The 16,367-nt window shown below is 36.7% G+C and overlaps 1 protein-coding gene across 1 annotated transcript in view; it reads right to left on the bottom strand.

Annotated features, from left to right (window-relative positions):
* Positions 1 to 1,127: 1,127 nt before the first annotated feature.
* The window catches only part of ADAM7 (ADAM metallopeptidase domain 7), a 53,539-nt gene continuing 38,299 nt past the window's right edge, over positions 1,128 to 16,367 (bottom strand). Inside the window, 10 exon segments of the mRNA XM_024747735.1 lie at positions 1,128 to 1,259; positions 5,025 to 5,124; positions 5,714 to 5,739; positions 5,742 to 5,821; positions 6,347 to 6,425; positions 7,574 to 7,654; positions 11,786 to 11,972; positions 12,975 to 13,077; positions 13,483 to 13,678; positions 14,708 to 14,797. Of these exon segments, the coding sequence (XP_024603503.1) occupies positions 1,128 to 1,259; positions 5,025 to 5,124; positions 5,714 to 5,739; positions 5,742 to 5,821; positions 6,347 to 6,425; positions 7,574 to 7,654; positions 11,786 to 11,972; positions 12,975 to 13,077; positions 13,483 to 13,678; positions 14,708 to 14,797 (1,074 nt within the window).

Below are 16,367 nucleotides of genomic sequence, written 5' to 3'. Positions count from 1 at the left end.
GTGGAGGGACCATTAGAAAAGTCTTTTCTTCTCCATCCCAACAGGGAAAGTGTATTGGGCAGTATTTCTAGTAAGAATGCTTTCTTGGGGAAAGCTTCACATTAACCCAGTACATTGTAGGGACTCAACAAAAGTCACTGAATGGATGAATGAAGGAATGAAAACAACAACTCTGAATGCTCATTTTGTCTCCCTTTGGCAAAAATCACAATTTTTTGATAAATTTTCTGACAATAGACCTAATAATTCAAAAGTGAAATCATCCCTCGGGCATAGTCAGTTATTGATTTGTAAGTGAAAACTTGGACAAAGTAATCATGGAAAAAACTGTTCCATTAGAAAGGATACCTTTTCTATGATTACCAGTACTGTTATGTCCTTTAAAATACCTCATGAGAACCCATGGTTATATATACTTTAACCAAGAAAAGTTTGAGAAAGAAATTTTGTTTTTGTTGTTATTTCCAAAATGTGTTCAGACTCTGACACTGTTGAATTCTAGCTTGCTCCTTCAGTCAAGTTGAAAACTAAAACATGCACTGCTGAATTTCTATCAGTTAGAAATTTAAACATATCAGGGGAAACAATTTCAACCTTCCTAATCTTTTGATAAGAACAGAGGATCTCTCCAATCAATGAGTAGACAAAGAACACAAAAGGAGGCTAGCATTTGAAAAATCTGTGTCAGGAACCAAATCAGATTTCACACACAGGCACACATACACATGAGCACATATACACACAGACCACCTCTTTTTGATCCATGAAAAACCTAAGACTGTAAATCGCTAGGGAATGGAGCGGATGGGGGTGGGGTGAGGCAATGATAGTTCAGGATAAGTGAAGTTTTATCAGAAGCCATGTTTCCTTGTTATCTTGATTGTAACTCTCTCCAACAATATATTTGGTAAGAAGATTGCCAGATATTTTTCAAGTACTAGAGTTTTCATTCAAAAAAATCTCAGTTGAAATCCCAGTAAAACCAATTTATAAAAAGGGACTGTGCTGGTGGAGCAGGGCATGGGGAGACATGCTCATTCCGTGCCACCCTGACTATACAGCACGTTCTGAGACCCTTTTGTGTGACAGGCCGATTCTGTGGAGCCACAGACTGAACACGACCTTGATCACACCCTTCTAGCCATTGAACAAGGCGTAATGAGAATTGCTGAGTTTACAAAGATGTAGTTGAGAATCTCGGTGATTTTGGCGTCCAGTTCTGAATAGGAAGTGTTCTGTGTGACCTTGAGGATACAGGTCTAGATAAAGATTCCAGTGGTACAGGTGCTCTTAGAAACCTGGTAATATCTCTTTTTTGGCTCCGTGTCTCTCGTGCATGTGTGGGCTGATTTAGCTTATTTGTTTCTTTCTCATCAATATTTATTCAGGGAAGACATCTCCTCAGTTAGCGGAAAGCCCTCTGCTGATCAAGGCCTCTCTGGAAGCTGTCATTGGGTTTGACCCCTGAGAACCAGGGCTGGGACCAGGGCGAGGTGAGCAAGGCATTTGTCCCAGGAGCAGCATTTAAGGGGTACAAACAAACTCTGTGATCACAATCAATAATACGTTGATGTGGTGTTTAAAAAAAAATCAGAATTAATTCCCAAGAATTCGTGATGAGCACAGTCAGTATTTTAAATAATGACGGGATCTGACTGTGTACTTACAAGAGTCACTGTGCTCTTTATCACCCTAATCCCAGCCCTGCTGAGAAGTAGGAAGTTCCTATTTCTGCCTCAAGTCAGAGAGCCATGTTATATTGTTGGAAATTTTCAAGGGACCAATGAGTGGTTACGTGGCACCAAGATTATTAGTGAAATGTACACAGACTAGCACAACCAACAGAAAAGAGCCAAGGGACCATACCAGCGTGATGTAGTGCGGACTCAAGAAACTGGTTGGAGTCTCTCCGAGGACTCTGCAGTTCTTGGCTGACGAAAAGAGATACTCTTAACCTGCAGTTAGGGCTCAAACAAATATGACTATTTTCCAAGCCTACAAAATACATTTGCTAGTCGTCTCCAGGATACAGTCCTAGTAAATGTACAGATATTGAAACACACAGAGACCATATTCTTGCCTACGTTGTTCTCTTGTGATGGATGAGTCTAACAACTTATCTGTAAATCAAGCATACATATAAGAGTGGGAGTTTCTTTACATGTTATGATATGAGTAGTTCAAGGTCAGTCTGTTAACTTCCAAATCTTAGAGTCTCTAATTGTCTGCATGCCTGAAATTCCACAACCAGGCACATCCCTTTGGACCTTGGAGGTCTTTGAGGATTTCCAGAACTTACTATCTGTAATGCAGATGTGCCCTGCCGAAGTTACCCTTTTTGAAGTGCTTTCTTTTAACCCCCGTGGACATTAATACAACCAGGCAGCGTGGTTCAGTGGAAACAGGACCTAGGAGAGGCACAGGGTACCAGACAGAAAAGCTAACCAAATATCATTAATGTAACTGGGAAAGGACACCAAACACAGATCTTTTCCAAACCACAATTTTGCTGAGAACTGGCCTTTGATGGGTAACTAATGTATCAGACAGGAGTCAGCTAAATCATTATTATTCATATAATTTTATGACAAATAATACAAAAAACCTAAACAAGAGATTCAAGGACCCAAACTGTCCTATACAATCTACATTTATAATATATTATGCTATATGGTTAATTAAATTCATTCATATATTTAACAAATATAAGCTCTTCTTCTAAGTTCCCCCATTTAATTAAAAATCCAAAAAGCCCTTAAGGATTTTGTATTCAATATAAATATGCCCCAGGCTCTGTTTGAACCTCTGGTGACTATCTATCATTGATCATATGCTCAGGCTAACTTCACCTGAATCCTTTCTCTGGGAGTGCAACTGTTTTGCACATTAATTTAAAGAAAATGTAATTAGGAAAGTTACTGCGACAGTGCATGAGGCATAGTAGACACTTAACACATATTAGGTGCTAAATATATACCAGACACGGTGCTAAGTGCATTTACATTCAGTTTCTTATTTAAACCTGATATTAGCATCCTGTGTTCTCATATCAGAAAATCTCAGTGTAAGCTTAATAAATTATTACACAATATTTTCCTTTCATTTGCGTGGACAATGTAGACTCGTTGATTTGGGTCACCACTGGCATAATAAAATGTATGAATGGATAAAAATGATCAACCATCATATTACCAGAGAAAGGGTAAACTATACAGACATAAGTAAGAGAAGTTCAGTAAAAGCCTTTCTACTATAATGTCATATATGTGTTCCTGGGGGTAGGGTGGGAGCTTGTTCTGTAATATTGTACAGTAAAAAGCACAGGGCTTTTGGGACATGGAGAGTTGGGGTAAAGCATTCAAAATCTCTGGAGCCATGGAGCAAAACCAAAAAAAAAAAAAAATCCTTATTTTAAAATACTAGCAACATTATATTTTCATTGGCATTTGCATCTAACAAGGATCAGTTCATACTTCCTTCAAGACTTAGGTCCTAGTGGGCAGTTTCATCGGTATAATCTTATCTCAAATTCTTTCCTCACTGGTTAACTTTTTTTAAAGGAATGCTTTTGTAGCTTCCTAAGCAGCACTCACATTTTTTTTTTTTTTTCCACCGAGTCAAATGCTTTGGAAATCATAGCTGTTGTTAAAGGTGCTGAACAAGCCACTGCTTGCAAGGACTTTTACAGGATTGTCAGCTTTTTTATTAGGTTTTCATATATTGCTATGGGTGTTATTTTAATAGACTTTTCTTTTAATGTAAAAGATACACAAAGAAATGTACAAACAGAAAGTATGAGGTGGGTGAATTTTAAAAAATGAGCACCTATGGGTAACCGAACCCCACCCAGATCAAAACATAAAACTTTAACTGTTCCCTCTGAAAATCTTCCCTGTGGTACGACTACCCTGACTTCTAATACCATACAGTAGTTTTGTCAGTTTGAATTTATATAAGTTGAATCATACAGTTTGCTTTTAGGTTCGGTGTGTTGTCTAAGAATATGTGACAGTAAGATATCACATATAATAGTATGTTGTAAATGTCAGTAGTTTGTTCGTTTTTCCTTCTCTGTAGCGTTATTGGACATACGTATTATTTTCACTTCTTGCAAATAATGCTGTTGGAACATTACTGTTGATGTTTTCCGATATACACATGTACACATTTCTGTTCGGTGTGTTCATAATGACAGGAATTGCTGGATTACAGCGAATGTGTATGATCATGTTTAGGGTATAGTATGAATTTTACCTATTGGTTGTACCATTTAAAGTTTCATTAGCTTTTATGAGAGTTTTTACTCTCTATATCCCCACTAATAATTGGCATTGTTGCCCTTATTCATTTTTAGTCATTTCTTGGGAAAATACAATACAGATAAAAAACACACACAAAACAGATTCATGGCTTAATGAACCATTTAAGGTAAATATCCTTGCAATCACTGCACTGATTAAGGAATAAAACTTTGCCATTTCAAGTTTCCTATCATTACTGTCACCCACTTCCTCCCCCCAAATTAGCCACTTTCCCAACTTAAAATAATGACCTCCTCCTTGCATGTGATTACACTTTTACCCCCAGATATTTATCTCTTAACACCATCGTTTAGTCTTGTACATTTTAAATTTTTTACGAGAAAAAGATTTTTCCCAGTATTTTCTGATACTGATCTCTAATAGAATTTTATTTTGAGAACATATTTTGTATGACCCCAATTCTTTTAAATTTATTAAGATTTGTTTCATATCCCAGAATATGATTTATGCTTGTACATTTTTCCAGTCATGCACAAATTAGTATTTTATTTAACCAATATATTCTGCTCTGAAATAGTGTCTTGGTATGTTTGAGTCCTGCCATCCTCTCCTTCCCTACCTGTCAACGGAAGGTTATTGGTGTGGAATCAGGTTAGACCATTCTGCGTTTCCCACCTCACTTAGCTTAGGGATAGTTCCACTTCACACATACATACAACTACTTTTTAAATTGATTAACTAGTGCAAATGGTATTTTCTTACATGTAGGGGGTGAATATCAGGTAAGATGGACTCAGTCCTTGTCTGCTGCTCATCACCAAAGTATCCTTTATTCTCCACTCCTAGGGTTTCTCTCGGTGGGCTGTCAAGAAAGGAATTGAATGTTGATACCAGCTAAAGTATGAGGTAAGCCGGTGGTTAATATTAAATCATCTCGGAGATTTTTTAAAGACTGATACTCATGTTACACTCTATAACAATTAAGTCTGATGGAGGAATCAAATTTAGTATTTTTTAAAAATCTCCTTTTAAAAAAAAAATTGGAGTATAGTTGCTTTACAGTGTTGTGTTAGTTTCTGCTGTGTAGCAAGGTGAATCAGCCACGCGTATACAAATATCCCCTCTTCCTTGGATTTCCTTCCCATTTAGGTCACCACAGAGCATTGAGTAGAGTTCCCTGTGCTGTACAGTCTGTTCTCATTAGTTATCTATTTTATACATAGTAGTATATGTATGTCAGTCCTAAATCCCTTTTGATTCCAGTGTGCAGCAGAGTTTGGGAGTCACTGGGATAAACATTTCAATGAGAGCAAAGTGTGTAAAAGCTTGACTTATTACTAATCTACTTGGCCTTCAGTAAGAGGCTTATACTTTTCTCCCATCTCTATGGCCATAAAGCTTACATAGTCTCAGTCATGGTCCCCTTCAACACACAGAGAATACAGACATACCTTTGAACTTGCTTCAACTTACATACATTTTTTTGTAACGAATTAATACTATGACAACCACAACACCAATAATAACCAGGATGAGCCCAACCACCAGGATGGAGATATCTGTAACATTAAGACACATGAACTTCAGCCAGGACATCAACTTTAGGATGATGGAATATTAACACTTAACTGAGCTGTTACAATTCTGCTTATTCCTTCCTTAAAGGGCTTTAATTCTCCCTCCACCGGTTATTTTTTTAAATAAAGTAAAAGACCAAAACATTGCACAAATTATTATCTGTATTAACAATTAACACTCCACCCAAGATTCCATTGTGTTTAAGGGAATCACAGTCAGCAGGAAAAGTTGGATTATCAGTCATTGACTATAGAAAAGGCCTTATTGTGTTATGGGTTCTTAGAAGAACTCATCCAAATTTAACTAGAAGGAGATATGTTCATTCTAAAAAGAAATTTTAGTAAATTCAAACTTGGGTATTTAAATATCCAATGTACCAAGAAGACCATACAAATCCATACAGAAATACAACATATGTGCAGTAGACTTAGAATATAAGCAAAAAGCATTCTCACCGGTGAGGCTTTTGATATATGAAAGATATTATATTAATCTAGGATGCTCACTGGTAACCTTTAAGGTTTCCTCCCATTCCGCAGATGCCTGTACTGCCTCACACTGGCACTCAAGTTCACCATCATCCACCTGGAAGAGCCGTAAATCATAATTCATCAAAGGACTGAGGTAAGTTGTGTCTTGAAGCTCATTTAGCTTAGTGCCAGCTCTACATCAAACACACACACCCAAAAATACACACACCCACGCACTCATGAACTTTTTATTGATTAATTAACGAAACTGCTTACCAAAATCAATGTTGGGAAAAATAAGCAAACAGAATACAAGGAGCACCTGTCTTTGAAGATGGCCTTGGAACAAGAGAATGATCCTGACAAATTCAAAACCAGATGAGCCAGGTAGTTTGACTTATTTTTCCAGAAGCCATAAATCTTATTAAATGAACAGCCCGGCTAGAGCTGGACATGTCATAGCCAAAGAGGAGACTCTAACTAGGCTTAGTAACAGTGAGATAATGTTAACGTGGGAAAAAAGCGATGGCGTAATGTTTAGTTTATCAAAGAGCATTGTGTAATGGTTAAGAACACACATTCTTTCTGTATTGAATTCTCAGCTTTTCCTTGCACATACCATCAGTGTGACTCTAAAAGTGGGCATAGAAATAGTACTTATCTTTTAATGTTGTTATGAAGCTTTTAAAATTTAATATATATGTAAAGTAATTGAAAGAGTACAACTCTGTATACGTGTTACTGATTAATTTGGCTTAGGAAAGATGTTACCCACACATGCAAACTGCTAGGTACTGCTAGTACCTAGCTAGGTACTGCTAGTATTGAACAGTGTTAAATGAGTGAAAAAAATTGCTTTTATTGTTTTTCTCAAAAGCTTTAGGCTATTGTTGATACTGGTGTAATTTAACTGTAAGTGAAATTATGATAGATCCAATGTTAAACTTCAGGTTTAAACTTCATTCATATGTAAGCTCCTGGGTTTCTAGATTACCAGTCCAATGATAAGACATATACTTGCAACACTGGCATTATCTATGTATAATACTTGGTTTGGCTTTTGGATCAATATTATTGATGATACATGAAAAAAATGGATCCCAAATGCATATTTGATTTAAAAATCACTATACATACATATATACATACATACATACATACACGCCCATGCGCACACCTGCACTTATACATGGGCTCAGGAATGAAGTCTTGTGTAAATAAATGACTGGTAAGACACTAATTTTAAAGGGAGTCAAACCTTACAGAATTTTCATTGCACTGAGAGGAGCAGTCGGTTGAATTGTAGGCCTGTGCAGTAGTCACACATTCACCATCGCTGCACACCTAGAAATGAAGTCACCAAGATGAATCAGAATTACTTGCTCTTAGAATTTGCATCATTTGTTCTGTTGGGAAAAACCACATGTAGAATCTTCTGTGGAAGAAGAAATCCTCTATAAATATTCAATGGTTATTTGAAATGTGTACTGCACATTCAAATACTGTTGTATACAGACATTAATTATTATAATGTCTATGTCCTTATTAATTCTTCAAATGTTAATCTATCAAAGATTCCACCATTGTAATTACAGCGATTTCTTCTGTTACTTCTATCAGGTTTTCTTCTCATTTGATAAGGATCTGTGATCGTTTATTTCACAGTTGCTGGTTGGGCATTTTGTCAAAATCAATTAATCTTCTTATTTATACTTACTACTTTCGTTTTAAATTATGCTCGTCTTGGGGGGTAGGTTTTATGACCAAATTACTGTTGTTGTGTTGCTTGTGGTTATTGCCTGGCTTATCTTAGCTCATTTATTTGTCAACTGTTATTTTTAGTTTTACCTGTTTCTTTAGAAAAAAAGCTTACATCTGGAAATGTTTTTCCAACTCTATTGAGGTATACTTAGCAATTAAAAATTGTATATATTTAAAGTGTATATCGTGATGACTTTAGGTACTCTTATGCATTGTGAGATGACCACAAACAACCTAATTAACCCACCCATCACCTCAAATAGTTACTTTTTTTGTGATAACACCTAAGATCTACTTCTCAGAAAATTTCAGGTACACATTACAGTATTATTAACTATAGTCACCATGCTTTACATTAGATCTCCAGAAGTTATTCATTTTATAACAGAGAGTTTGTATCCTTTAACCAATGTCTCTCTGTTTTCCCTACCCCTCATCCTCAGCAACCATCATTCTCCTTCCTGCTTCTGTGACTTTAATTTTTTTTAGATTCCACATATAAGTGAGATCATACAGTATTTGTCTTTCTGTGTCTGGCTTATTTTGCTTAGCATAAGTGAAATATCCAAGTTCATCCATGTTGTTAAAAAGGATTTCTATTTTTTAAGGCTAAATAATATTCATATATATATATATATATATATATATAAAGTCACATATATATTTACATATATAATCACATTTTCATTATCCATTCACCTGTCCAAGGACATTTCAATTGTTTCCATTGGCTATTGTGAATAATGTTGCAGTGAATACCAAAGTGCAGATATCACTTCAATTTAAATTCATTTTCCAGTTGGCTGGAGTACTTGACTATTCTTCTTTTCAGAAAATAAATGCTGTCTAATTTTACTGTATATTGTCTTAATCATAAGGTTGTGAGGGTGTTGTTCTATTACTTTACACTCTGAATAATAGCTTGGTTATATATATGGTTTTAGGGTCACCATATTTCTGTTTCCCAAAACTGTGGATTTTGCTGCATTATCTTCCGGCATGTTTTGTTGGAGATAAATATGATGGTAACTTGATAATTTTTCCTATTGAAAAATAATACTTGCCTTCTTTTGTGCTCATAGAACATTTTCTTTATTGTTGACTTCATGGTATGAAGATAAGTCTAAATGCTCATTTATTTTTATGATTTTTTCCTGGTACTGAGTTTTTACTTTATTCATTCCTAAGCTCAGGGACATTGTTGGGTATTATTTCCTTAATTACATTTTTTTACCTCTATTCTGTTTCCTTTATCTAGAATTCCTATTAACACTGTATCAGGTTTCTTAGCACTGTTTCTCTTGCTTTTATTCATTTTCTTTTATTTAAAAATTTTTCCTTATCTTATTTTTCTGTGTTAAGAAGTTTAGCTTCCAATTTCCTTTTTTTTTTTTTTCCTGGAGTTTCTATTCCATGGCTTACTGCATAAATTGCATATAAACAGGCAATCACGATTCATTTTGCACTTTGAAGGCAGTGCTTCTTGATTTCAAATTATATCATTTTTATAGATTTAATATCCTTCTAAATAGTATAAAATATAAATTTAACTTATTTCTAAAGGATTTTCCTCTTTTTAAAAATGCATCTGTTTCATAGGAGACTATCATCTTTGATATCTTAGACTGGTCTCCTTTGTTCACTACTGAATTGTCTTATGTCTGTTATTTATCTTCTTTCCTTATGCTTCTAGAATGGGTTTTCTATATACATGATTAAACACTGAGAAACATTGTTTTAAAACCCATGTAGACCTCACTTCAAGTATTTCAGGCTCAACTAAAGGAAAATACTGAGATGTATTTTATTTTGATTTTGCTGTTCTGTATGTTTAATAAAGAGATAACTACAGAGACAGTTTTTGAGCAATTCTTCTCTGGTAGAGAATGAAAGAATTAACTAATTTCCTCTCTTTCTTCTCTTCTCTCCTCTACTCTCATTCTCTCTGCAGTCTACTATCTTTCTCTCTTACTGTTTCTCGTCTTTTACTTTTCATTTTTTTTCTTATCTATGTTGTAAGTTCTATAGTATAACTAAGGAAAAGGGCACCCAGGGGTAATGGGATATGTTTGTCCTCTTTTCCCATGCCAAATTAAAATTTACCCAGAAAGAATAACTACTAAGAGAAACTAGAATGTTTTTAGGCATTTAAAGTTCCTCAAGTCTAAAAAATAGTATCTCAGAATAAATATGAAAATGACAAATTCTGTCAGTAGTGTCCTTGTGATACCTCTACAGACTAGCGTTTGCTATGCATAGATTCCCTCAATAGGAATTGGTTCAAGAATTGGTACCATTGTGAGTGGCGCACTTCTGTACTAAGATTTCTCTAGAAGGAATTAGGCACTCAATGTGGTGGTACATGGTCGTGATGTGTTTGCACAATCACGAAGTGTTCCATAGTAACTGCTCCCCTATCATTTTCTTGGCTTAATTCCTGCCATTCTGTGAAAGGGATGTTGTATGTTTGCTTTGTACCTCTGGCTGATTTTCCTTACCTGAAGTGAGTAGAAAATTATTCGGTATTTTCTTCAAACCAATGCCTCATATACTCTATCTTACTGAACGTCCTTGAACTTTCTAGTTTGTGGTTGGTACACATACCCAAATTTTCACAGGTATTTACTCCTCGCCATTTTTATGTTTATTTAGTCTTTTAATGGGAAACTGTATAATTAAATCTATGGACTTGAAATAGAGGTCTCTATGAAATTATTAAATTCTGCTTTTACATGCTGAATTTTTACTTTCCAATTCATTTATCTATCTCATTATATGAATGATACTGTAATGCTTGTGGATGGCAGTGTCAGGGGGTGGTGCATATCACAGAAACCGCTCAACTTCAAAATTGCTGATTTTCTCTACGGCGTTATATTTTTTCAAATATTCTTGTGTTTTTAAACCTTGATGAGATGGCTACTGTTTTTAGTTTACATTCTCACGGTTTCATCTTGGAGTGATAAAGCCTCTCCAATCAGGCTTCACTCTACCTGTTCAATTTAATTTTTTGCCATTTCACTCGGAGCGCCAGTCACTCTGAAATTGTCAGCTACCTGTCTATGCCATACACTTGTACCTTTGCGTATTATGTAGGTATATTTCTTTTTAAAAGGTCTTTTCTCATCTTCTGTGTGTTGAAAAATGTTGTTCATAAAGTCAAAGCTGAAATGTCGCTCATTTAATGGTGTCAGAAGATGCCACTCTGTGTTCTACAAGTAAAGTCAGCCACTGCCTTTGGACTCGTGCACATTGATCACATCACCGTGAAAACAGTTGAGTTTTGTAGTGATACACTTAATTTAATCTACGCAATTCTCAAGTACACTCATCTTACATCAAGTGTGCCCTACACAGACACTGGCACCATAGTACGTGCCCAGTAAATATGTCTGAATGAATAAAATAAATGAAGGATCTATGGCTACTTCATAGTCAAATAAATTTTTAAAAAGTCAGTCTATAATTTTATTGAGCATCTACTGTAAGACACTAATTAAGCACATTTATAATATTTCCATAATTTGTATAACAAATATTAAGCAAAATGAATATTTACTATAGTGTTATTGCTACTCTGCTCAATTAAAAAAATACTGCAGAGTTTTTTTCTGTGTTCCCATATATAAGCCCTCTGGAACCATTTATAGGATCCAGTGAGGTTTTAAGTGACTGGACAAGCAGTTTTAATAAAACAAAGGGCCTTCGTCTTACCAGTCCATCTCCACATTTTGTTCCAGGAGCAACCAGGCCAAAATCCTTAGAATCGTGGTATAAAAAAAAAGTTTTGCATTCAGTGGCATTCTACTTCAGAGGCTTCTTAAGGTGATAGATCTTTTCTTCTCCAAGGACAGAAGAATGCTGCCCACCTGTGCAGAATATCTTTCCACATTTGATATCTCTGAAGGAAAGGAGGAGTATTCTCACACTTGGGACCAGAAATACAATAGAACTTTAGAGACTAGGTTGGAAGTGAAGTGGCCCGGTCACGTTTTTCTAAACCAGGCTTGTCAGAGCCCAGGAGAGGCTGGGTAAACTGTTGGACCCTGTTTCCTGACCCTGGAAACTGAGATGAGTAGACAAAGATGTAAAATGATTGTATCTCTTTATAATATCTATGTAATTCTCATAAAGCAATATTAGCTTAAGTTTACAGGAGAATATTTCTAATTAGTAATTTGAATTAGCATAACTTTAATCAGGATATTAAGATTTCCTTCTTACTCTTTCTTGCGTGGAGCACATCAGTTGATTCTCGTAACAAATCTATGAAGTTGCTATTATTATAACCCCCTCTTTATAGATTAGGCAGCAATTGGAAGTGAGAGAAATTAAGCTACTGCCTATTTTTAGGATTATATTTAGAAGCAAAGTTGAACTCGATTCTAGGTTTTTATTATTGTTGTTTTCAGTCCAAATCCTGTTTGGGGGCACACAGAAAGCCTTGCCAAATGTCAGAAACAAACCCGGAAGTGGGGGTCAGCACATGCTTTTTAAAAATCAGATCTAACATCCAATTGTCCCATTCGTCTTCAACTTCAGCGTCTACCTTTCTTTCTTCTGATGGCTTTCCTTCTTTTTTCCTCTTCTCCCCTTTTCTACTTATTTTCGCCCTCCTTCTGTTTGCTTCTTTCTCTCTTTTTTTGGTAGCTTCTTTTCCTCCCTTTCTTCCTAAGAATCTTAAATCTTCCCCATCTTTCCTCCTTGTGTTCCATGACTTTCAGTTACAAAATACAGAACATAAATGCCGGTTAATTCCATCAGGGATGTGTGCTCTCTCCCTTCTTGCTTCCCTTTCTTCCTAATCTCAGTAAAAACAGGCTGGCAGCTGTCAGAACAAGAGCTGTTCTGATTTTGCAAAACACTCTCAGAGGGCACGTACTTTTCTTTACAAGGCACTTACTTTTCTTCAGAAGGAATTAATATGTGTTTCTTGTTTTTGCAGTATCCAAATTTATTTCCAATTTTATTCATCTTGTAGCAGATATCAGAACTATCTTTTGCCTCTGGGACCCAAAAACGGTATGATAAAAGTAAAACGTTGAAAGCATGAATATGACATATCATAAAATGCCTTACTTTTCTAATATAATTGAAATTTCAGTGTCATGTAGCAGTGAAGCAGAATGGGACAACTAAATAACTTAAAAACTATCCTATTGCCTCGGGAGGATATTTTAGGAAGGAATATGAATATAAAAAAGAAACATACCTTAACCCACATACTGAGCTAGTCAATTAATATTAGAGGTAAAGTCAATGAATATGAAAGGTATTATTCAGAAAGGTGCCAGGTGCCAATATCTGGCACAAATGGCATTGTCTCCAATCTTGTCCCCAGATTCCTAAGGGACAGTAACAGAAATAATGGCTGTTATCTTTATCAATCATTCACTGTAATTGTCTCTCGCCTTTATCAAACACTTCAGAGCACTGATCATCCCGGGTGGGACAATTCCCCATGAAGCAGTAGCCTTTTGCATTCTTGCAAGGAAACCCATTTATTTGGAATTGGTCCTTAGGACACCCGGAAGAGTGGCCAGTACACATCTCAGGAAAATCACACTCATCTTTTGCTGGTCTGTATATAGACGCTGCTTTTTTCAGCTGTTGAAGAAAAACGAATAGATTGAATCTTGGACACCCATAGGTTAGGAAAGGTTCAGTAAGTAGGAGGAAGTAAGGAGGTTGCCCCATTTAATTTATCTAAAAGTTTTAAGGATGGATCATGACTTCCCTCTCCACTCCACTGAGAATTATTAGCATTCTTGGTTTTTATGTAATTTTAGGAGCGACAAGTTGGTGTTTTTGAAATTTGGTATTAGAGCAGCACTGAGAAGAGTTGGAATGGACATAAAATGGAGAAATGAAGCATATGTTCTGTTCATCTTGCCTTCTTCATCCCTTTAGTACATCCCTTTCTCACACACACACCCCCCCCACCGTACACACACAACTGGGAGCACCTGACTCTAATGAGGAATCACCACTCCCAATAAATCAGATCTTTTCAGATGAACTAAAAACATACCCAGGCTCTCACTGCTGGAGGGCACGACATGGAAATATTCTCTCTCATTCAGCCATTCAATATGCATTTAATTTGTGCTGGGTTTTGGAAAGATTTGAAGATGAATAAAACACACTTCCTTTCCTTTGTCAGTTTGCAATCCAGTGGCGTGAAAGAAGTGTCAATAAACCCTTAGACAGAGGCATTTGGACTTTTGGTCATCTTTCCTAGGAATATATCTCCAGCTACTAGTCACTGTCACTTTCCAATTCCAGGATAACCCTTTTCCCTTTCAGTTCACTGTTGTTGGGATGCCATTTTCCCCCTCAGCTGAGGTGAAGTAGGTTGGCAATGATGGGCAAAAAAAGCAAGAATCATGTTAGTTGTATAACTCCACTCCTAAAAGTCCAAGCACTGCTTACCTGCTTCTCCACTCTCCAGACCATAACACTGCTTAGTATTTAGAAGTCTGAGCATCTCAGAAGAGGCTGTATTGGATACAAGCAATCTTAGCTCCAATCTGGGATTAGTGGTGGAAAGTCATTCAGTGGCCAAACGACTCTTTGGTTCTATGTATACTTAATAAACTGAAACCAGAGAAACCCAGTCCTAGCAAAGGATCTTACCTGACAAGATTCACAGCATTCTCCTTCTGCACAACTAAATCCTGGCTTCAACATACATTTGTGTGCCTCACAGCAAGGATTAGTGCACTCCTGGCAATAATCAAAAATGAAAAATTAGGGCTTTCCTGGTGGCGCAGTGGTTGGGAATCCGCCTGCCGATGCAGGGGATGTGGGTTCATGCCCCGGTCTGGGAAGATCCCACATGCCGCAGAGCGGCTAGGCCCCTGAGCCATGGCCGCTGAGCCTGCGCGTCTGGAACCTAGGCCCGCGTACCGCAAAGAAAAAAAAAAAAAAAAAAATTAGAAGCAGTTTGTAGTTTGGCTCCTGTTTGAAGAGTTAATTTGTGGTGCTTCTATGCAGTTTAGCCATAATTGTTTTTCGGAGTTAAATCCAAATGCATGGTCCTTGGCTGTGATACGTATACAAAGACTACCACTTGCAACTGGTGTTTGGGACTTTTACTTTGTTTCCTTCCCTTGTGCTGTTCAGTACTCCACAGCTAATGATTCTCACTGGTAGCATACAAAGCCCAAAGTTTGTGACCTTCCGTTCTCCTGATGACTTCTGTTCTCTGGAAGAGTCCTGCTGCTTCTCATGCTAAATGTTGGGTGTGAGACTTCTGATCTTATATTTTCTCAAGATGCTAAATATTTCTGGCTGAACTTTTAACAAAATGCATCGTTAGATAATAATAACAGGCTGGACACTTAGACCCTATCTGCTGAAACAAAGTTAGGACTGCAAAATATCGTCTGCATCCTGTCATGTAAGGTACTTCAAATGTTGGAATGAAACTGTAGAACTATTCCAAAAAATGCACATAGGCAAAGCATCACTTTCCAAAGTTAGGATTCTCTTTCCATTTAATCTGAGACATTTGAACAATAGAAGCTGTAACCTCTGGACCTTCGCTGCCTCCGCTCTGATCTTGGAGTCTCTTCATAGTCAGAGTGAATTTTGAATTGTGCAGTGTCTAGAGCATAGCTACTTAAAATGTGGTCCTTGGACCGGTGGCCTTAGACAACCTTGCAGGTTGGTAGGAATAGGATCTCAGTTCCACTCCAGACCTACTGAATCAGAATCCACATTTTAACAACATGCCCAGGTGATTTATGAGCACTTGATAATGTGAGAAGTCATTATCTAGGACACATACCTATATGATGACCTCTTGAAAGAAAAAGCTCCTATGTTAGAGAAAAGCAGAATAAGAATTAATTTAAAATATGCCTCCAAGGCTTATTCTAAATGTACCAGAGACTGCAATGAATATGTGTAAGTTTAGAAGGTTTCTGCTCAATTAACTTTTCTAATAATGTGAACTGGTCAACAGGGATATAGACTAACCTCATAAGACCCTGAGTAAAACTCGATTGACTGACTGTGAGGGATTTTGTAGAACAGATTCCTACTGTGCATGAGAGATCAGACTTAACGACACCTATGAGCCCTTCTCACAAGAGGAGCCAATTAATGTATAAGCCAGGCTAATGTGATGCTTTGAATCTCCAGCAAGATCATTACATGACTTGGTAAGAAGCCTTGCATTGAGGCTGCACCAACAACTTGTTTCCATTTTTTTTTTTTAAAGCACAGTTTTTAAAGCTTTATAAGAATTACCATGGTTGATTAATGGCTACATCCCTGTCTAGATTCTAGC

The sequence above is a fragment of the Neophocaena asiaeorientalis genome, unplaced genomic scaffold, assembly GCF_003031525.2.
Source record: "Neophocaena asiaeorientalis asiaeorientalis breed wild unplaced genomic scaffold, Neophocaena_asiaeorientalis_V1.1 scaffold429, whole genome shotgun sequence".
NCBI lineage: Eukaryota > Metazoa > Chordata > Mammalia > Artiodactyla > Phocoenidae > Neophocaena > Neophocaena asiaeorientalis.
The sequence above is the reverse complement of the archived record's forward strand: the minus strand, read 5'-3'. Positions and strand labels throughout refer to the sequence as shown.